At 35.1% G+C, this 23,105-nt stretch overlaps 1 protein-coding gene and 1 pseudogene across 1 annotated transcript in view; one reads left to right on the top strand and one right to left on the bottom strand.

Annotated features, from left to right (window-relative positions):
- ATG5 (autophagy related 5) overlaps positions 1-23,105 on the top strand; it is a 116,518-nt gene that overhangs the window by 83,480 nt on the left and 9,933 nt on the right. The window contains exon 7 of the mRNA XM_054569776.1: positions 16,422-16,539. Within this exon, the coding sequence (XP_054425751.1) occupies positions 16,422-16,539 (118 nt within the window). The remainder of the gene's footprint in view (positions 1-16,421; positions 16,540-23,105) is intronic.
- On the bottom strand, positions 8,463-9,528 carry LOC129067641 (microtubule-associated protein RP/EB family member 2-like; annotated as a pseudogene).

Raw genomic sequence — 23,105 nt, 5'->3', positions numbered from 1 at the left:
GTGTTCGTTTTAGCTACAGATGCTTCATATAAAACAGGGTAGAGTAGCTTTCAAAAGGATCTGCACATCAAAGTGTAACTTGAACTCTGGTTTCTACATTGAGGAATCCTTAATGGAAAAGAACTAACAAATTTGCTTTTGTCCCTACCACATTATCATTTTAAATTTTTTAAAACTGTACTTCCATAACCTTCCTAAGCCATAACACATGCTAATGAAGAGTTTATTACTTTGGAATGTTTTAACAGTGTTCACACTAAATACTATTGTAATCATTCTGTGTAATAAGGAAAGTTTCCTTTAATTGTAATTAATTCTGGGAAATAATGATGCTGTTTTTGGAACAATGACAAGTAAAATTACTTAAGGAACTTTATTGTTCTTTAAATAAAGCACTATCTTTTAAATCAGAATACTATACTCTTTCACTTATTTTGTAGTTTGGCTGATAACTATTCATGAGGCCAAGTTTATCATCCTTTAAGACCTGGTTCCTAAGAGGACTTTAAGATAAGTGCAGTGATTATAGCTTTTAGCCACACTGTATCCTCTTTTACTAATGAACTCTTTGGAGCAGAATGCCTCTTGTTGAGCCCCTCACCACAGTCTTCTTTTTCTCTGATGGATAAACTGTCACTTAAATTACACAAGAATTAATCTTTGATGTATACAATCCTCTTAAAACCCTATTTAAAAGTCACCACTTCAGTGTGCTAAATAACATATTTATGCTATTCTAAGACTTCTATTATGAAAAAGAAACTGTAACTTAACTTGTTGTATTGGTGATGTTAGATTATCTTGAAATAAAATGCTGTTGGGAGACATCAGCCTCCTTTGAATTCTGTAGACAGCCCTCTCTTCATACACTGTGTTCCAAAAATTTGATTTTTTAAATGGAGATAGGGATTTGTATTATAAATAATGAAATTCCTAGGACAGGCCATGTAATTAATAATAAAATTGAACTATGATATCAGTACCATAAACCCTGACTGCATTTATAGTACTGTTTCTGTATCATTCCAGATTCTAACTCATGAATCTGCAAGAGGAAGAGCTCCTCTTACTGCAGAGTCTGCCCTCCTCGTTTTGTTCACAGCAGTGTGGGTGGGAATCAGAACTTCCAAGCTGGTAAGGAAGAAGTAGGGCGATGGGGAGTTCCCTTGCTATCCTGACGGTAAAGAGGGTTCTGGGAAAGCTCAGAAACAGTAGACATAATGAGCCTACAATATGGGCAGCAGTTTATCAATAAAGACATTTTTTAATGACCTGGACACTGTATTTGGTAAGATAGATTACTTTTTTTTGATAGATTACTTCTTATTATTAAATTCTGAATCTCTTTTAGTAAACCTTCCCTCTTTTAGACTAGCATTTTATAATTTCAAAGCTTTTTGGCTTCATTTTAAGTATCAGAACATGAATTTTAAATGTATTTTGCTGAACAATTAAGTTACTTAAATTCTCACAGACAACTTTAAAATTGCCATGATGCTATACAACTTCTTAAAGCAAAACCTGTGATATTTTAAATTGATAAGGACAGGAATATTTCTCTGATCCTTATTATTTGGGAGCTCTCTCGACTTCCTTCAAAAAAGTTTTAAAACATTAAAAAAGTTTTTTTGAAAATGATCATTAGTTTTTTGGGCAGTTCTCAGGCCAGCACTCAAGTCCACTGAGCCACACCAGTCAGGGCTGAAATACCATTATTTTTTTAAAAAACTTACAAAATAGACATATATGATGAATAGTTACAAATCAAACTAATGAATCTGGATGATCAACCCAGAGGTGCTCCCTCCCTCTACTACCCACATGAGGACTTATTATTTACATTTACTTTTTAATAATGGCTTTATTGATGTATAAGTTTGATACCATAAAGTTCACCCTTTTAAACTGTATTCTTCATTGATATTTTGAAAATATTCACTGAATTGGTGCAACCATCATTACTGTATATAGTAGGTCCTCATTTAATGCATTTGATAGGTTCTGTACCTCTAAGCAAAACAACAAATAACAAAACCAATTTTATCATAGGCCAATTGATACAAAGAGTTAAGTTCCTCAGCATCTCATTATACTATAATGAAACAATGTTCCAGAATGTTTTTCATTACTCCAAAAAGAAACCCCATACCTTCTTAGGTTGTCACTCCTTAGTCTCCCTTTCCTGCAGCCCACAGCAACCACTAATCCACTAATCTACCTTCTGTCTCAGTGGATTTGCCCATTCTGAACGTTCTGTGTAAGGGGAACCTTATAATACATGGCCTTCTATGTCTAGCTTCTTTCACTTGTATTACAGTTCCATGGTTCATCAATATTGTAGCATATTTCAATACATTCATTTTTTTGGCCAAGTAATATTCCATTGTATGGAGACATCACATTTGTTTTTCTATTTACCAACTGATGGACATCTGAATTTTTTCTGCGTTTTGGCTATTATGAATAAGTGCTGCTATGGACATTAATATAAAAATTTTTGTGTGGACATAGATTTTTAATTCTCTTGGGTAGATACTTAGGATTGGAATTACTAGGTTATTCTAGAAAAGAATTACTATGGTAATTCTTTCCTTAACCTTTTGAGGATCTGCTAGACTGTTTTCCAAAGTTTCTGAACCATTTTAAATTCTTATGAGCAATGTATGTGGGTTCCGATTTGCCCACGTTCTTGACAATACTTACTTTCTATCATTTTAAAAATTTATTTATCCATTTTTAGAGAAGAGGGAAGGGACAGAGAAAGAGAAGGAGAAAAACATCAATGTGTTGTTGCCTCTCACGCGCCCCCAACTCGATACCTGGCCCGAAACCCAGGCATGTGCCCTGGCTGGGAATCGAACCAGCGACCCTTCAGTTCGCAAGCTGGCACCCAGCTCACTGAGCCACACCAGCCAGGGCCATTTTTAGTCATTTTAATTATAGACATCTTAGTGGGTATGGAGGGGCATATCATTTTGGGTTTGATTTGTACTTCCCTAAGTACTAATTAAACATCTTTTTATGTACTTACTAGCCATTTTTACTTCATCTTAGGAGAAATATCTTTAATTCCTGTGCTGGTTTTTTAATTGTGTTGTCTTTTTATTGTTGAGATGTAAAAGTTCTTTATATATTCTGGATACTAATCTCTTATTAGGTATATGATTTGCAAATATTTTCTCCCATACTGGAGATTTTCAGCTTTCTTTGATGGTGTCCTTTGAAGTACAGAAATTTTTAGTTTTTATGAAGTCCAGCTTTTGTTGTTGTTGTTGCTTGTGCTTTTGGGTTTTCATATCTAAGAAACCACTGTCAAATCCAGGGTCGTTTATTTGTGCCAGAAACAGTTATCAACATTCCCATATTATACACTTTATTTAGCATTCACTGTGAAACCCACAGGCCGTGCTCAGAGGGCTGGGAATCTTTGTAGGACTTCTTTATATCCTAACCCAGGTTTTAAACCATTTTTCTGGTGGATAAGCCTGTGCATCAAGGGAACAGAATTTGAATTCTGAGGTCACCACTACCTCTTTAACGCAAATGTTTCCTCTTGCTATTTGATTTATTTGTACATTTTTAAAGTACTGCTTTATTATTTTATACAAGTATACTATGAAGATAAAAATTGCCCATATATAAAAGTGTCATTTGATTCTTCAGTAGAGGTTTATTAATTACATTACTCTTGTATTAGCCTGCCTTTTTAGTGTGGCTTTGGAAAAATTAGCAAAGATATTTTAAAGCTCTCATGGACAGTGAAATTTAAACTGATTCCCTTGGTATGATTTTGAAATCTTTTTGAAGAAACCTTAGAAGAAGTTAGATAATTATTACTAAAAACATCAGTCTAGCACTTATATAGGAAGCTTCTCATTTGACCACACTACTAATAATTTCATATAAAGAATTTAAGTGATATAACTGGTTTTTTAATTTGCTTTATAAACAGCACCAAGTTGATCTCAGCCTTGACCAAAAGCAAAATGGTGATTCCCGGTAACACATTTTATTCAATGAAAGGATATGGAGAAGACACAAACTGTTGTTGCCTGTATTTGAAGAAAATTTGCCTTAACTATTTAAGTGACAAAATACATTTGGCATTGTCTAGACAGAATTATAATAAATATAACAATTTAAATAAGACAAAACATAAACTTCAAACCAGATGTGTGGATATAATTCTGGTGGGTGCTTTCATTTAATCATAGTTTCAATTAAAACACTACTGCTTTGAGGATTAAGTGTCCCTGACTATAATAATGACAGCTTTTCAAATGTTAATTATTATTTTTTAGAGTTGTCGGGAATATTAAAAGTGGACTTCAGACTCTGGTAGTGTAACTACAGAAAGTGCTTATTTTCAAGCCTCCTATTTCCCTACATAAAGGATAAAAGTCGTCTGATTAAGTGGCACAGACTCCCCACCCTGCTCCCCTCTTGTTTCCCCACTTCCCACAACCAAAAGGACTGTTTACTGTAAAGGCCTAAAAGCATTCATTTGAAAATGGTCTGTTCTTTTTACTTAATGAGGTATTGTAATTGTGTATATTCTTAAGCTAATTTTAATATGAGGCTTCTTTTGAATAGCATGTGGTGCAGAATTTGACATGCATGAATATATCTTAGACCAAATGTGCATGTGACAGTTTGAAGCACGTATCATGTGTCTGTTGGTAAAGTCTGGGAGCATATCCTGTGTAAACCCCTGTTTTTTTATTTGTGCCACTTATTTATTCTAATTAGCAAGACTTCAAAGGGAACTGATGGTTGAATACCAATTATTTTTCATTCTCTTTGTTAGTGGTTCCACACTTAACTGGTTTAAAAGGGAAAAATGGAAAGAACTAATCATTGTTAAGCACCTGTTGCATAAGATGTTTTATGGATCTCATCTTACGTAGTGATCAGAGCAGTCATTGAAAGATACACATTATTCCCATTTTTCAAATTCAGAAACAGACTCCCAAAGATTGATGTAATTTGCCATAGGTACACAGTCAGTTGTGTTATGAGTTGGGATTCCAAGCGAACCTTTCTTAATCCCCCACTACATTTGACATTACAAGGTCTACATGCTACACTCTCAGCCCACTTTTCTTCCCTTATCCCCTAATTTCTCACAGGCACCATTGTATTCCAGCTGCCCTCTGAATACTCTAGTGGGGAGGGGGCTTGTGAAAGGGAAGGATTGGTGCTGAACTATGCCTGAAAGGCCTTATCGCTTTCTCTATTTTAAAAAATATTATCTATTTTAAGTTGAAATCTTGAAGACCTTCTGTATTCCCTCCTTTGTTTTCATCCTCTTTTTGAAACTCCCTACTGTTTTCATACATTATACTCTACCACACTTAACATGTTTTACTTTGTACCTACTGGTACATCTTCCTCTCTTAGAAAATGAAACTATGTAAACAGTTAAGATTTTGGCAGATTTATTTTTGTTTCTGCTCTAGCTGCCAAAAAGTCCAGAATTAAATTTTGTGCTTGAGATTCTAGCAAAAAAAATTATTATTTTTTTATTTTTTTGCTTGGGCTTTTAAAGTTTCTCTCAGCGCTTTGTACATATTTCTGTTATAACTGAGCACTGTATTACAATTATTTATGTGTACTTTTTTCATCTTTGTATCCCCTAAACATAGTGATAACTTAGAAAGTGCTCAGTCAGTGTTTAGTGAGTGATTTATGATATAATGTACCCCTGCCTCTCTGGTCAGAGGCTCTGAACCAGGATACTACTATTGGAATAATTCTTTCTGTTGTTTTTTAATGGCTGGACTCTGAGTGCTGGGCTGTTTGGGGGATGGAAGGCACCATAAAGACTGTGCCTAGTTGCAAAGACCACAGCGCTTGGCTAGACTCGGTGAGAATTTATGAAATCAGCCCTAACACAAAATAGGAAGTAGGAAGTGAATCTAAGAAGTGAAGCCAGAGATGAGAGCTGGAGTGCTGCCAATGGAGTGGGGGAGGCACTACAGTCAAGAAAGTAGGATGTGATCAGACACTGGGAGGTTTGGGAACAGGCTGGGAAGCAGAACGGACGTGAAAGGACGTGGTTCTGGATGGCGACTGAACACTCAGGGAGCAGGACTAATTTTTAAGTTTCTAGATTAAAGGAGCTACTTAGTGTTGGTCAGAGAGCTTTGTGAGGGCAGAAACTCTCATTTTTTGCTGAGTACCTCTAACAAGTACTTGATACAATGAAAGACATGGATTAAAGAATGAATAAATGTATAAGTCAATGACACAAATCTATTTCCAGGTCACATCATTTATTCATGTCCCTTATATCTGTTCTCTCCATTTTCTTTGCTACCATGCAAGTTCATATCCTCATTATTTCTCAAGCAAACTAAAGGGACTCCCCCGTTCTCCAGTCTCTCACTAACTCCAATTCATTTTATAGACTGTGCAGTAGGATAAGTCCTTTTTAAATTTTTTTGAATTTGTTGAAACAAAAAAACAGTTCACCTATCCCTCCCCAACCACCATTCTGTTGTCTGTATCTGTGAGCTTGGTTGTTTGTTTTATTTTTAACACAAGCTACATATGTGTTAATAGTTTTTGTTCTTATATGCATGCTTTTGTTACAAGAAACCTCAAATATTTTTTTTAGCGTAAGAAGTAAATAAAACACTCTTCATTGCAATTTATTTTATATCACTGTAATGCCTGTTGCCACTATTAATGGAATATCAGCAACTATGTTATTCTCAAAAGTAAAGTATTGTGGTTTTGTTTTCTTTAATAAGAATCTATAAGAAATGTTTTATGAGTATTCATGATGGTCACCAGTTTGGTATTAATGAGGCTTTTACTGCTTATTATATAAAGCTTTTCAAATATAATAAATTTCATTATTTTAAAACTGTGTGTCAAGTGAAAATACACTGATTTTTGATAGCCCCAGTAATTGGTAGAGTTTTAATATTGGAGGTAGCTTTTGTGCATGGACGGTGTGCTACAGTTATTTACATTTTATTTTATTAGACTTGTACATTGTAAAATCCAGTTTTTCTAATGCCTTTCAATTCAATTTATGCTAGTTATAAATATAGTAATTTTTGTGTAAAAGTAAGAGCAGTCTTTTTCACTTCTTGATATTTCTTAATTCATTCCTTTTCCAGATTTAATTCTTCTAAAACACATAGTACTACTTATATAATTGAAATGAATCTATAAATCTAATTACTTTCTTTAATGATAGACATTGATAATTCCAGTTACAGTTCAGTATAGCTGATTTAAAAAAAAAAAGAAAGAAAGAAAGAAAAAAGGTAACCCTGGCAGGTTGGTTTAGTTGGTTAGAGTGTCTTTCCAAACAACAAAAGTCACGGGTCCGATTCCTGGTCAGGGCACATACCCAGGTTGTAGGTTCATCCCTGGTCAGGGTGCATAATGGAAGGCAATTGATCGTTGTTTCTCTCTCACATACTGATATTTCTCTCTCTCCCTCTCCCTCCCTTTCCCTCTTCGCTAAAATCAAGAAACATCCTCAGGTGAGGATTTTTAAAAATTAAAAACACCTACAAATCTAACAAGTGAATTCTTTGATATACTTAAACAACTCTTGGGAATTAAATAACTTTACTTATAAAAGTAGTAAATCATCCTGACTATTTCAGAGGACTTGAAAAGCAAAGCATACACACAAAGTAGCTAATGATATCAAAACTTACTGCTACACCTAGAAAAATACAACATACATAGAATATCAGTATAATTGGTTCTTCAGTCCAACCAAGAATAGGATGCCCATCTGAGGCTCACTGGAGTGAATATTATGGGGTCAGTTTACAGCGATTCAGGTCATTGGTTGGAGCTCTTGAACTAGTATTAGGATGATTCCATGCAAGCCGTTTAACACACCGGGCTCCTTATCACCACCCGGTTTTGCCTGCCCTGTCAATTGGTGACACCGCCACCACCATACATACACACACAACCTTCCCCCGCCTTTAAATTAAGGGCATTTGTAAGTTTCACAACCCAGTGAATCCTTTTGCATCTTTGGACATCTTTAAGGTTGTATCCTTTCTGAATTTTTATGTTTTTATTTTACCAAATTTATGTTCAACGATTAGACTTGCAACATCAAAGCACTACAAATGTGTGTGATGTTTAGTGACACAGGGCTGAGAAATGCCAATATAAATACCATATATCAAATTATCATTGTTTAGCACCAGGATAAAAAGAGGATGTTGGTGGTGGTCATGGAGTGGGGAGAATTGTAGTGGAAGGAAATGAAGAGAGCAGAACCAGTCTCACACAGCCATGTGGTGAATTTGAAGGTGTGGGATCCCGTGATCTCTCCCAGGTAGGCTGCCACATGACCGACCGCTGTGGGTCTTGGCAAAGGAAATGGGGACCGAGTGCAGTGGCTGGCATATGTATGTGACAATGCGTTGATGTTAGCGGCAGACTGGGAACAACTGGTTTCTGTTGAGCTTGAGGTCTCATGTGTTCCAGTTCTCCAGAGTAAAAGTGCCTGCACAAAATGGAAGTGTCAGAATTGCCAAGACAGGTCGGTAGTCTTCCTGCTGCTTGGGCTGCTGTTTGTGGACTTGTTCCTCTGCTTGGGGCTCTTCTGGGTGGCCCTCGTGCTTGTCTGAGGCATTAGAGGACTTCCACTAGTCACTGTGTGAGGTCGTCATTTTCCTCCGCCTGCTCTTGGCAGAGAACCTTAATTTTTCTCTGCTTTCCAAAGTAGAAATTCCTTTCCTTCTCCACACCTTTAAGGATGAGTTTTAATGAATGTACTTGTTCATTAAGCTGTATGACCAGTGTTCCCAAATCTTTATCATATTTGGATGTTGAGCTGCTGGATGAAGCCCTTTTGGCTGATGAGGGATGAGAAGGTGTGGATCCTGGTTTAGATCATGGACTTGATTTAGCTGCTCCTGCTGTTGGGGAGTTCACACTGTGGGCAGCTTGCATGGAGAGTGTTTTTTTTGGCAGGTTGAAGACCTGTTTGCCAGGGTTCTTGGGGAGGAATTGCATCTTGCCCTTGTGCTTCTACAGTATCATACTCCTTCCATCTTAGCATCATAAAATTTCTTAAACCACTGAATGAAATACAAGTTATACTAGAAACATCCTTTCTCTGGCTTCTCCACTAGAATTACCTTATCAACATTCATTCTCTTAAATGATGCTTGCAGAAGTTTAAATTTGAGAATATACTCATGCTGCACCTTTGCTTGAAATTTTACTTTGTTCAAACTAATGAAGCCTGAAAAGAGCATGCCCTGGCAATAGGCCGCTCCTGAAAAAGCTTTTCTACTTTTGTGTAATTTAAAAATACTATGCCATTAACCTATGCAATAATGTCATGTATGCTCATAGTCTCTTGGGTTATCAAGGTAGAATACACATTGTTTGCCATTCCCCTACTGTAGGAATGCCTCCCGTGCACCTTGTGCTTCCAGAAAAGAACTATGGTCCCCTTATCCTGGACGATGTCATTGTTCTGGCCATTTGGGGACAGGGTTTGGGTCAGACCAGGCACTGGCACGCTCCTGAGGAAGGGAACAAACCACAGTTGGCTAGCTGGTGAGGAAGATGGCTATGTCTTGCCTTCCCTCTCGCCTGCCCCTCACACAGACCTTGCCTGCCGCCTGCTTGTGAGCTCCCTTCTCCCATCTCAGGCTCCCACCCCGCCCTCCTCTTTCATAATTTTTAATCGCTTTGTTTCAGTGAGTAGAATCCCCCTTTAGTTTCTTATGTGATTCTTCCTCCTCTTTATGGTCGTTGACTCTGTGGTCAGTGAGCAGGATATAGTCCCTTCTAGCTAAAAATTGTTATTTTGAACATAAACCACATTTCTAATTCATAATTATATGTTGATAGACTATATTTGACCAAAACAAAAGAATTAGTACTGATACTGTGTAGTGACAGGATGACTCCAAAATGAGTATAGTATCTTCTTAAAAGCTTCCACGTTTTGTATTACAACTCAATACAAAATACATACTAGTATTTAATAAATTTTTATTGAGTGTCAAGTCACATTTATTGAGAACAGTAACAACACTTACTGAGCATTTATTGCGTGCTAGACATTGTTCTAAATGCTTTACATGAATTAATGTATAACCTTTATATACAGTTATAACAAATAATGCAGGAAGATCTGTATACTCTTCACTCAAGATTCCCTCATTGGTGATACCATCTATAACGGTAATACAGTATCATGCCCAGGAAATTGACAGTACAGTCCACAAACCCTTCTTACTCATGTTTCATTAGTTTTGTTTCATCCCAAAGGCTACTCTTTTATAGCCACAGCTACCTATCTTGCCTACCTCATTTCCCCATCACCCTAACCTACGACAACCATTAACTTCTTCATTTCTAAAATGTTATCATTTTACTAAGATTATATAAATAAAATCATACAATGTGTAACCCTGAGTTCAGCTTTTTTTATGCAATGTAATTCCCTTGAGCTCCATACAAGTTGTTGCATGTATTAGTAAGTTTTAAAATTATTATTGCTGAGTAGTATTTCATGGTATGAATACACCGCAGATAGCTTAACCATTCACCTGTTGAATGACATTGGGATTGTTTCCAGTTTTTGGATATTACAAAAGTAAAGCTGATAAGAACATACATGTACAGTTTGGGGGGGTTTTGCTGGGATTCTTTTTGAGAACATAAACTTGCAGGTCTCTGGGAATAGTCAGGAGTACAGTTGCTAGGTCATACAGTAAATTCATGTTTAGTTTAAGAAACTACTATACTCTTTAGAGGGACTGTACCATTTTACATTTATACCAGCTATATCACTAAACCACCTCCTCCAGCTGTGGCTGATGTGACTGAATGGGTAAGCACCAGCCTGTGAACCAAAAGGTCTCCAGTTTGATTCCTGTTCAGGACACATGCCTGGGTTGTGTGCCAGGTCCCCAGTTGGGGGCATGTAAGAGGCAACCAATTGAGTTTCTCTCCCTCTCTTTCTCCCTCTCTTGCCCTCTCTCTTAAAATCAATCAGTCTTTAAAAAAATTAATGTAAACTACTTTTTACATATGTTCACCACCATTTGGTGTTGCTGCAATTATTTAATTTTAGACATACTGGTAGGTGTGTAGTGCTATGGCATTGTGGTTTTAATTTGTATTTTCTTAATGGCTAACGATATGTCAGTTAATTTTTTTATGTTCTTATTTGCCATCTGTCTATCCTCTTTGGTGAAATGTCTGTTATTTGCGCATTTTTTTAAATTTAAATCATTTTTTTTAGTTTCAATTAGAGTTAAAATATGGGATTGGCCAAAAAGTTGTGTATGGGGTTTTGGGTTTTTTTGTAAAATAAAAGACACATTTCTCATTTTCACCAATAACTCTGTTGATTTGGATATTTTGATTATGTCTACTATATCCCTCATGGTAGAATGTTGATTGTTCTCAGTTATTGTCTCAATTTGATCGCTATCAACTTCACCTTGTCTACCCAACTATGGAGCATTGTCCATCAAGAAATCTCCAGCACAAAATTTCACAAACCACTTTTGACACATTTGATCAGTCACAGCACCTTCTCCATACACTGCACAAATCTTTTTTGCATTTCAGTTGCACTTTTACCTTTCTTGAAATAAGCATAATATGCTGAAAATGTCTGTTTTCTTCCATCTTTAATATTAAAAATGGCTATACAAAAATTTACTAATTTTAATGTCTTTTTAAGATGCACACTGATATGACAGCTGTCACAATACAATCTAACAAAAGTGTTTCGAATCAAGTTAACTACAGCTAAGCATGGCTAAAGCCATATTACAGGAAAAGCCAAACGGACTTTTTGGCCGACCCGATACAATATTAAATTAGTTTCAGGTGTACATGCCAATGATTAGACATTATATAATTCGCTCAGTGATCATGCGTATAAATCTCATACCCATGTAACACCATACGTAGTTATTAGAATATTATTGACTATATTCTATATGCTGTACTTTACATCCACATGACTATTCTGTAACAACCAATCTGTACTTCTTAATCCCTTTACCTTTTTCACCCATTCTCCTAACACCCCTCCCACCTGACAACAGTCAGAATGTTCTCTGTATCTATGAGTCTTCTGCCCATTTTGGAATTGAATTCTTTGTTTTGTGGGCGTTTTTTTACTGTTGCATTTTTAGAATTTTTTATATGTGTATGTGGTTTACGGATAATCTCTCCCAGGCTGTGGCTTATCTATTCATCATCTTCACAGGATCTTTTGCAGAGCAGAAGTTTTTTTTTATTTTGATCAGGTCCAGTTTATCAATATTTCCTCTTACAAATTTTGCTCTGGCTATTAATTTCTAGACTAGTTTTAAATTTAGTCCTAAAATGACTGCCTTATTTCTCTTGCCATATAAAAATACATTAGCAACGTAAGCTGAATTGCATACAGACAAATGACCTTCAAGAAAATAGAATGAAACCAAAAGAAAATAAAATGTCTGCTATATTGGAATGGTATTAAATTGAAACATCCATTACGGTGTTAAAACTGTTGATCATGGCAATGGTGATCTGTGTTTTAGGACAAGCGTTTAAGTCATGTATAGCATGATTTTTCTGTGCATGTATTTCATCTCAAAAAATCTGCGATGTAGACATTACTTCCATTTACACTAATGCATATATGTGTGTGTGTGTGTGTGTGTGTGTGTGTATATATATATATATATATATATATATATACACCATTTTATTTTGCAGTTGAGGAAACAGAGGTTCAGGAAAGTTAGGTGATTGTGCCTCTGTCATTTAACGTGATCCTATGTTAAATGACCATGTTAAATGACAGAACCTGGACTTAAAGTCAGTTCTTTGTATGCAAAGCCTGTGCTCTTTAATAACTGCCTTGTATTTTTTGTTACAGGATGTCTCTCATGGAACTCATAAGAATTGAACTTGATCTTAGTGACATGGTTGTGCTTGTTACTCTTAAAGTTCATATATTGTGTGCTATAAGAAGTCAGCGTATTTTGTTTTATCTACTTTGGCTAACCTAGGTGACTGTACTGGAAATAGACCTTTTCTCTTTATTTCTTAGATATAAAATTGATAATATCATGATTAGCCTGCATTGATTTGTACTTGTAACACACATCATCTATAAGAATTTGTGTCACTCTTGAATGATCAGTTTAAGAAAGTATGTGTAAGGTTTACTGAGTGTTACAAATTTAACTTAAAACTTTTGTACATTTGGTTCTGCTTCTGTTTAATGTAGTTCCTATATCAACATAACTTTTCTCTATAGGAAAAAGTTATTATTTCATTGGTGACGGTGCATGACTAAAGGAGAGATGAGGAACAGCCAGCCAGTAGCACCCCAATTTTATATTCCATTTGGCATATTTAAGAAGTAACTAACATTTTTTAAAAGTAACAAGGGCAGCCTCAAAGATGACTTTACCAAGTCACATAATTTCTCATGAGAGATTAATACTGTTTCTAAGTCACTGAAGTAGTTTGCATATTTACAAATAAATGGCTAGATTAAGTAAGTATTGGCTATATGCCTGTTAGTGGCTTTCTTGTCTGTCAGATTAAGATTCACATTAGTATGGATCCTGTTAGTATTGTCTAGTTTCATGTATACTAAATCAAAGTTTAAAGAATTTATTTTTTTGTATTTTTAAAATTCTTGCTATATTCAAAAGGAAGATATCTTTTAAATACTTCCTAGCATAATTTAGTCTTCTATGCTAACTCCAATTTAAGTTTGATGAGAAGAAATTTAAGTTAAGAAATTTGTGTGAATTTACCCTCCATTCCCATTGCCCTTCAGAACCTCTGTACTTGAATGTAAGATCTGTCTGTGGAGGGCTTTTGTTTTAGGGATAACTCCCCAAATTGAGTGTTTTCTATATTTGATGTGAATTACTCAAATGCTAAATTGCTGTTTTCTAACAATAAATTTTTTAAAATCAGAATATAAGTTTTTAAAGGCATGCTAATCAGTATTAAACAAAATGCTTATTAGGTGTTTGATTGGGATATTTGGATCTTCATCTTCTAAAACAAGGTTTTTGTTACATGAGAAACAGCACTTTCCTTTCCTGAGAGTTTTCTTGGTTACCACCACACAGAGTTTACTTAGAATATGTTACTGGTACTGGGGATTCCCAGCTCCCCTCAAGCAAATAGCATCATAAAAAAATTGCTATACCTTTATTGTAACTTCTCAGGTTTGGGAGAGAGTAGAAAAACAAGTACAGAAAAACTACAGGCCATTTTTCTAGGAATGGGAGTAGAGAATTTCTGGATTTCAATAATGTAGCCAAGACTTGTTGATTTTTCCTGTTTGGCATATTGTTTTATTATATATTTTAATATTATAGTTACTATATATTATCATTATAGTCACTATATCTAACAATTTTGTCACTAAGGGATCGCTTGACTCTTGAAAAGATTTCTTTGTCTTTGCTAAAAACCTTAGTATTTTCAGATCAGACTAGGGATGATACATTTTAGCTTTTTTTTTTTTTAACTGGGGGTACAGTCCTGCCCCTCCTTTTCCACTGACACAGTCCCTGTTGTCATCACATCGGCTTGCACTATTCTAACAACCTCTCACCGGTCATCCTGGTGTTACCTCTTAACCAAGTCATTGTAGAAAGTGCTGCTTTCCATTAGCCTTCAGGAAAAAAGCCTCTTTCATCACGTCACTTCCTTTGCTAAAAAGTCTTAAAAGCCTCTTCATTGCTTGGAAGATAGAAAGCTCTAAGTGGATGGTGGCTATTTTAAATTATTACTTCAGGCCCCTATTCATATCCTTCTTCCCTGAAGTCCCCTAACCTTTATTGTCTTCACATAGTCCTTGATTGTGCAATGATACTGTTCCCAGTTTCATCTGTGTGAAAAGTATGAGCTTCCTAAATTGAAGTATATCAAGCATACTTTTAACAAATAGAGTTCAGTTATGACAGTGAATTGCATTATATTCAATACCTATTAATGATCAAGGTTTTCGTTTTCTAATTTTTTTTCGTACTTGCCACAACACTCAACTGTATTATTGAAATATCATGTTTAACCTTATGTACCCACTGAATGCATAATGTAGAGCTGGGAAAGATGGCTCCCGTGCATACACCATGTCTCTTTTGTTTTACATTTTAGTTTATGCCTGCACTTAAAACCAGATTGTTGTGTTTTTTTGTTTTTTACCAAATCTCCTATCAGAAGTTGAGGTATATATCTCTGTGACAAAAATAAAACAAAATTTTCTGTAATAGCTAGACAGCTGAGATCATTTTCCTGTAAAATAGGAGGCATCACTCTGTACTTACAGGTTTCCATAATTTTTCACTCCAGGAAGTGTAAAATAATAACTACCACCTTAAAATAACAGTTATGGGGAAGAGTGTATTTTTATTCTGTTTACAGTTTGTTTGTCCACTCTGTGCTCAGCACAGTTCTTTAGTTATTCCCACAACAAACTTAAGAGATAGGGAATGTCCCAGATCCCCAAAGAAGCTGGGTGCAAGATCATACAACTCATAAACAATACGTCTGTTCACAGACTGGCTAATTCCAGAGCTTTGCTACCCTGTGTCCTGAGGAGGCCTCCTTCATCGTTGACAGGCTCCTGTAGAGGAGTTTAGGAAAGTGAAACTTAATTTTAAAAGTAGGTAAAACATTGAAATTATTAGCAATAAGTTGTGACACAGTGCTAGTAACAATTATCAGTAGAAATGCTGTATCTGCTATTTTGAAATATTTTAAACATATAGAGAAGTTAAAATAAACAACTCGGACCATACATACCCTTCAACACCTAGATTCACCAGTAGTTTACATTTTTCTAGATTTGCCTTCCACCCTCCCCTTCCCTCTTTCCATTTGAAGGTAAGTTTCAGACATGGCATCTCACCCCTAAGTACTTGAATGTAAGTTTTTAACAATAAGGCTGTTGTCTCTATAAATAGTATCACACCTAAAAAATTTGACATTAATTCAGTAAAATTACCTAATGTTCACTCCTCATTTCCCATTATTCCAAAAAGGTCTTTTATGGCTGATTTTTAAAATTTTCTTCTCCAATTCAGTATTTAGTCAAGGGTTTTTTTTTTAATTATTTAATTGTTATACCGTCTCAATCTCTTTTAATGTGTGTTTTTTTTTTTTTTTTTTTTAAACCTTTGGAAATCTTTTTGAAGAGTCCAGGCCAGCTATCTTTAGAGTGTTGCACATTCTGGATTTGTCTAATTGTTTCCTCATTGCTAGGTTTATTTGACTTTATGTTAAGAGTTTTGGGTAATAATACCACATTTGTGATATATACTTCTCATTTGAAGGCATCTAATGCGAACTTTAATTTTCTTATGTATTAATTTGTAATTCATAGCAACAAAGACTTAATTGCTTGAATTCTTTTCTCATTTTTCAAATAGACAACGACCGAACGACCTTTCATTCAGAAGCTTTTTCGTCCTGTGGCTACAGATGGACAATTGCATACATTAGGAGATCTCCTCAAAGAAGTTTGTCCTGCTGCAGTAGCTCCTGAAGGTAATATAATCAAGCAGCAGTAAAGCATTTCTCTCATTTCGCTTTGCTACTGAGGTAATGTAGGCATTCAGCATTTATAAATAACTTGTACTACTTCAGGAACATGTCTTCATTATCTTGTAGGAAAAAATCTTTGGAAACAAATACTTAAATGTAGTATTTTATAAATTATTCATGCTAACAAACCAGTTAAGGAATTGACTCTCTTTGGCAAAATAAAATACACTGCTCTTAAATTATCCTTTTATCATCTCTCTGGTGTCCTGGGTCTCTTATTTGTGAATTCAGTTCTGGTAAATGTTATTTTTAATCTTCCATTATTTTTCTTCATTCTAAAGAATGAGAGATAGTAAAGTAAACTTTGTAAGAAGCTGCTAAACTTTTCCAAAGTGTCCGCACCATTCGACAGTCCCGCCAGCAGTGTACGGAGGTCCCAGTTTGGGCATGTTCTCGCCAACTTACGCTTCTTGCATTATAGCCATGCTAGTGGTTGTGCAGTGGTGTATCATGGTGGCTCTAGTGTTTATTTCTGTAATGACTGAGGATGTTGAGTGTGTTTTTATAGATTATTTGTTTTATTACAAGTCCTTTATCAGACATAATTTGCAATCATTTTCTCCTAGTCTCAGTCTTGTTTTTTCATTTTATTTTAAAGAATAAAGTATTTAAATTTGATGAAGTAATATTTATCCAGGTTTTTATGTATTGTATTCAGTTACTAGTTTAAAAATCATTTTCTGATAGATAATATGTTTATATAGTTCTAAAAATCAAATGTGTTTAAAGGAGTTGAGAGAGAAAGTTTTTTTCCTAACTTTTATTTACCAAACCCTAACCCAGTTCCCCTGTATGGAGATAACCAATATTGCCATTTTCTTGTATATCCTTACAGAGATAATTAAATAGACTTTATTTTTGAAGTCGAGTTTCAGAAATTTTGATTGGGATATTCTCAGTAACTTTTATTGATTTAGGAATAGTGACCGTTCCAGTTTATTTTCTCCATGCTGTGTGTAAGGATTTGTTTGTGTGTTCGGTTGGTTGGTTGGTTGTTTTTTTAAACCTATTTGTCTGTTTTGCTACTTTCCTGAAGATTTGAGAATATAGACTAGTTTTTTTCCATTTGAAGTATAACTAAGAGATTAATCATTTTTACTGCTAACAGTGGGACCCATAAGCCCACTGTTAGCACTGGCTCTCAGTTATATCTCTTCTGAAAAGTTATATATCTACTGAAAAGTAGATGTGCATGTAGGGCACATTTCTCTGCACTGTATTTTTCTCTCTTTTTGAGTACTTTGTAGTATTTTAAAGAACATTGAAAAAAATGCCTTTATCAGTCAAGAGTAATTGAAATTTAAGCTATAACTTAATATTCAAATGACTACCTTATTTTTCTTAGATGTTTTTTGAAAATCTGCTTTCAAAACACTATGTCATTTAAAATATGCTTCTTTATAAGATCCTTTACTGTTGAGTGAGAACATAACAGTGAAACTCAAAACCTTGGGGAAAAACTGCTCTACGGTAATGACTATCCCCCAACCAGCAGCACAGTTGTCCACAAAGAGAACGATGTAAGATAACTCACTAGAGAAGAGCAGGAAGAAATATGTTGGGTGTTAATTTTGTGTTTGATATCTTTAAAGAATCCTAGAGTTATTTGTTCATTCTCCTAATTTATTCTAGATGATTTGTAAAGGTCTCTTAGCTGCCTAATTGCAGAACTAGGTTTAGACCTCAAGGGTCCATCTCCTGGTCCATTATTTTTTCCACTTTACTGTGCTGCCGTTTATTTTTGTTCTCACTTTTTCAGCCTTTTAACTTTTTTGTTTACTTCAAAATAACATTCTGAGCCCTGGCTGGTGTGGCTCAGTGGATTAAGTGCCAGCCTGCAAACCAAAGGGTTGACGGTTTGATTCCCGGTCAGGGCACAGGCCTGGGTTATGGGCCAGGTCCCCGGCAGGGATGTGCGAGAGGCAAGTACCCATTGATGTTTCTCTCCCTCTCTTTCTCCCTCCTTTCCCCTCGCTCTAAAAGTAAATAAAATCTTCTAAAAAAATAAAATAACACTCTGAAATGTTTTCCTTTTCCTAACTCTTCATTTTATGTTTTGTGTCCAGTACCTAATCTTACCTACTTACATTTCTCTCTTACAATATTTCCTGGCATGATCTTAGGAACCTGACTTTCTGCTTTATTTATTTTGTTCATTTTATTTTAGAACCTCTGTATATGATTCTGACCACTCTTGTTGAATTTATTAAAATGGTGGCTGTGACTTTCAGGCATTTAAATGAAAAGCAGTCTTGTACTCTGGACTCACAGAATGCACTTTTGTGCTTCTTTTGCCTTCCTACACCCAGATCACAATATGTGCAAAATTAACATGGCCCTGCACAAGAAAGGCACACAAATGTGTGAGGCTTTTTATTCTTTTAAAAGATTCTTTATTCTCTTCTAGATTTTTAGCATGCCCTATGTATATACCTATTCCTGAAGAATACACAATAGGACTTCCCTCCCCCCTTCTTTTTTATGATCATATCTGCTTCTTAGGTGTTACCAGATGCTATAGAGGATACCTTTGTGTGACAGGCTTCTTTCCACCCAAATTGGCACATGCTCATATTTATGGGGGAACGCATATACACGCACGCACCATACGCGCACATTATTGAAATGCTATAAATAGCACTTATACTTTTGAAGTACTTTTGATTGTACCTTTTTTACCAGGAGGAGGCCACATTTCTAATACCAGTATTTTATCTTTGGAAAAACTTTTATTTTTCTCTTCCTCTTGTCACCTCATGTTGGAAAATAACTGTCATTTCAGGATCTGTGGGGAATATCCAAAACAAGTCATCATTTCAGTAAAGAACTGTTCCCTGACTGGTTCGGTACACCTGTGGCATTGTTAAGTGTGAAGAAGCATTTTGAAAGATCTGCACCCAACTTAGGTAGAAAGCAAAAGAATTTGAGATTGGGTGTGTTTGGATAAGAATTGGCTGTCATCACATGATAAAGAGAGAAAGTACTTTATAGAAGTTACGTGGCACCATTGTCTACTATTCCTTAAAAGAATGATTCATGCATGAAGGAATTTTGCCTTTATTTCATCACATGAAGGTAGAATGTACTAATAATTAATGAAGATGTGCTTTAGGTCATTGTTCTTGTGGAGTAACTAAGGGTGCTTTGTGTGTTTCTTTTCTTACTGGTTTAGAAGTGGCTAAAGGAGTTACCCAAGTTAGAGGTAACAGGAAATAGCCAAAGGTGAGCTCAGGTAAATTTTTTCTGTGGTGTCAGCTTTAGTTAAAATGACTCAGAGAGCTAAGCCTCTATACCAGACCCGAAGTGGAATATTTTCTTTGTTTATTAAAAACAATATACCAGAAAAAAACTAACAAAAGTTAAAATCCTTAGTTTTGTTTTGTTTTTTTACTTGGAAGAATACAAAACACCTATAAGTTTTGCCCAATGATAGTTCATTTCCCACTTTTCTATTGTAATGTAGAAAAACCTAGTAGGTTAGGTTTATGAGAATAAAAATGTCTCTTCATGCTTTTATAAGTTTATTTCAAAGTTCCAGTTGATCAGTCCTCTGTAACAGTTGGGCTGCTTTAAACCTGAGTTCATATTGATATTTAAGAATGGAGCATATGTGTAAGGAGAGGCTTATATTCCATGGCAAATTAGTAAAGATTCCCTACATCTCTTTTAGCAACTACACAATCCTTGCTTTTTTTCTTTTCCATTTCTGCCTTGCTTCGTGGGAACTTAACTCACTTTGAGACTCTTCCCAAACACCACTTAATTTTTGGGTTCCAAATGATGTAGATTTTTTTATTCATTATTAAATTTACTTGTATTATTCATCAAATTTCTGGCACTGGGGATATTAAGATGTGTTAAGACAGAGTCCCTGCTTTTAAGAAACTTGATCCAGTTGGAGTGGGCAGAAAGATGTACAGATGTGGTGTGTATAGGAATAGAGATATGCAAAGAATAGTAGGAAGCACCTAGAATTGCTGTTTTATCCATTCTGGAATAGATAGTGAAGACTGAGCTATAAAAGGCAAGCACAAATTAGACCGATGAAAAGGAGGGGCCAGCTCGTATACCATATGACCACAGTAGAGGTAGAATCCTTCACCAGCTACCAGGGGCTCCTTGTTAAGGTCTAAAATGACCCTACTCCATTTACTAGAGGGACAAGCCATATTTTTGTATGTATCTCTTATAATCATTGAGGTCAGAAATGTGGGGAAAGTACTGAGGAACTTAGTGACTTAAGTTTGATCTGTTTTTTGCTTGCTTAGTACATTGGAAGATAATCTTAACAACTTTAGGCTAGGGGAGCCATAACACTCCATTTAGGCATTCTAACTTGTAATTTATATTGCTTCATTTTTATAAGCTTTATAAGAAATCATAGAATAGTTTTTACAAAAAGTAAAAAAAGACAATGTAATCACATTTTTCCTCCTTTGTTCTATAACTTGATTAGATTGTGTTTATAAAGTGAATTAACTGTTTGGCATTAAAATAACTTTTTTCAGGCATAAAGCAATTACAGCAAAGAAATACCTAAATCTCATGTTATTCATCCAAGGCAGACCCTTCTATTTGAGGTTTGAACCAGCGGCAGTCGCTTTTGTGGGCATGGTTGTGCTGTCTCCCAAAGAGGTGGCATTTCAATTTGCAGACTCCTACCACCAAAACATACAACCTACAATCTCTGCAAACTTCACCAGAATTAGGGTTTAGGAGTGAGAATAATACTGGTTTTACAATTTCAATAATTCTTTTTTTTCCACTCATTTAGAATTTGTTTTCGTTCATGTATCCCTTTGTACCTTCACACTTTGATTTAGAAGATCATTTCAGTAGGGTTGTTTTTTTTTTTCCTTTCATCCAGGTTTCTTATTCTAAAAAATAAGGATATTTCCCAATACTTGCCTCATAGGATGGGGGATGGTTGTAAGGTTTAAATGAATGAAAAGTTTGTTTAAATGAGATTTTATAATCATTATTTCAAGGTTTTACAGTTAACTTTTTTTTTCTTTTATTATGGCTTTGGTAGTATTTTTTCACAAATAAATTTTTTTATTGTAGTTTTTTTGATGAACACACAGAGGTGTAAAGGTATGGTGAACTCTGAATGTAAACTGATACTGTAGTTGCTTATACCTTAGATCATGGCAAGAGTACCATGCCACTAATAATTACAGGGATTTTTTTGTTTGTTTTTGTTTTGTTTTGTTTTAGAGATTAACTTCTGGACATAGTTAGAAATGCCAGAAGTATGGCTCTGTTAAGGAAGAAATAAGCTAAGGCATCTTCATAGTTACTGTGGTCAGCTCTGTTATTATTTACTTGTTAAAATATATTAAAGGTAAAAGTTTTAAGGCTAGAGGTCCGAAATTGTTGCTGCTAGTGAAAGTTTTTCATTGAAGACTAAGCAACAGAATGCACGTGTATTTGAAGTTTCCAGCTAGTCACAGGAAGGTCCCTGGAAAAAGGCCCTTTTGTAATTTTGCTGAGATAGTGGGTCATTGGAATCCGTTGGGAGCCTCACCCTTACAGTCTCATCCTAACACTCTGCTCTTCATTGTTTTTCTTCGTCATGAGACGCATATTTTCTGTTTACAAAAATGATAATAGTATTATTCACAGTGGGAATTCAAAAAGTTCTTCAAATGTAGCCCTCAGGAGCAAAGATCTTCTGTACTGAAGTTTGGACAAAAGCAATTGGTTAGGCTCAATTTTAACCCAATAATCATATTTTCTTTTCTTGAATTTATCATATGCCACAAAATTCTGAAACTAAAATGAATCAAATTCTTTGTCTTGATTGCTTTATTTCCTCTTCACCTCTGTGCTTTGTCCCAGCACATGGGTAACAGGGACTAATTAATATTGGTGATCCAGAATTTGTTAATGAGTTAATCCATTGACATGTGTCTTCTGAAATCAAAGAAAAAATAAAGTGATTATTTTAGTTATTCTCTATTAAGACGAAATTACTGGACCTGTGAGAGGATGCTTCTGATTTCCTTCCATTACTGTTTCTTACCTAAACCTCAAGAAGTTAAATGAATTAACATGACTTTTTAAAAGTAGGAACAGTTGCACAATTAGTATTTCATCCTTAGCACTAGAAAACAAAATTCCCCTAACAAAATAACACATGCAGGCGATTAAAAGCTGGTCATCTCTTCATTAAAGTAAGTCCTGTGTGACCTCAGTCTGGCCGTATATGAACAGTTTAATTATCACCTGTATTTTAAATGAAACTCCTCTGTTATTCATACTTGGCAAATATTAATAGGCCCTATTATACCCGACTAGAATTATTTGGCAGGGAGGATAGTAAATGAACTTCAAGTTTTAATTTCTAACTTTTAATCACATTTTTATTTTGTCAGGAGGCTTTTAGTTTATTTATGTGGTCTTAAAATCACTTAATACAGTATTTATAATTATAGCTAGTTATATGGGATTGTTTTTTATTTTAAATTTTGGGTTTTTTGGCTTATGTTCTCATTAAGAAATACAGA

This window comes from Pteronotus mesoamericanus, unplaced genomic scaffold (assembly GCF_021234165.1).
Source record: "Pteronotus mesoamericanus isolate MK-2021 breed Mesoamerican mustached bat unplaced genomic scaffold, CSHL_Meso_final contig_20, whole genome shotgun sequence".
NCBI classification, from domain to species: Eukaryota; Metazoa; Chordata; class Mammalia; order Chiroptera; family Mormoopidae; genus Pteronotus; species Pteronotus mesoamericanus.
Note: the sequence above shows the minus strand (reverse complement) of the source record. Positions and strands in the feature narration are given on the sequence as shown.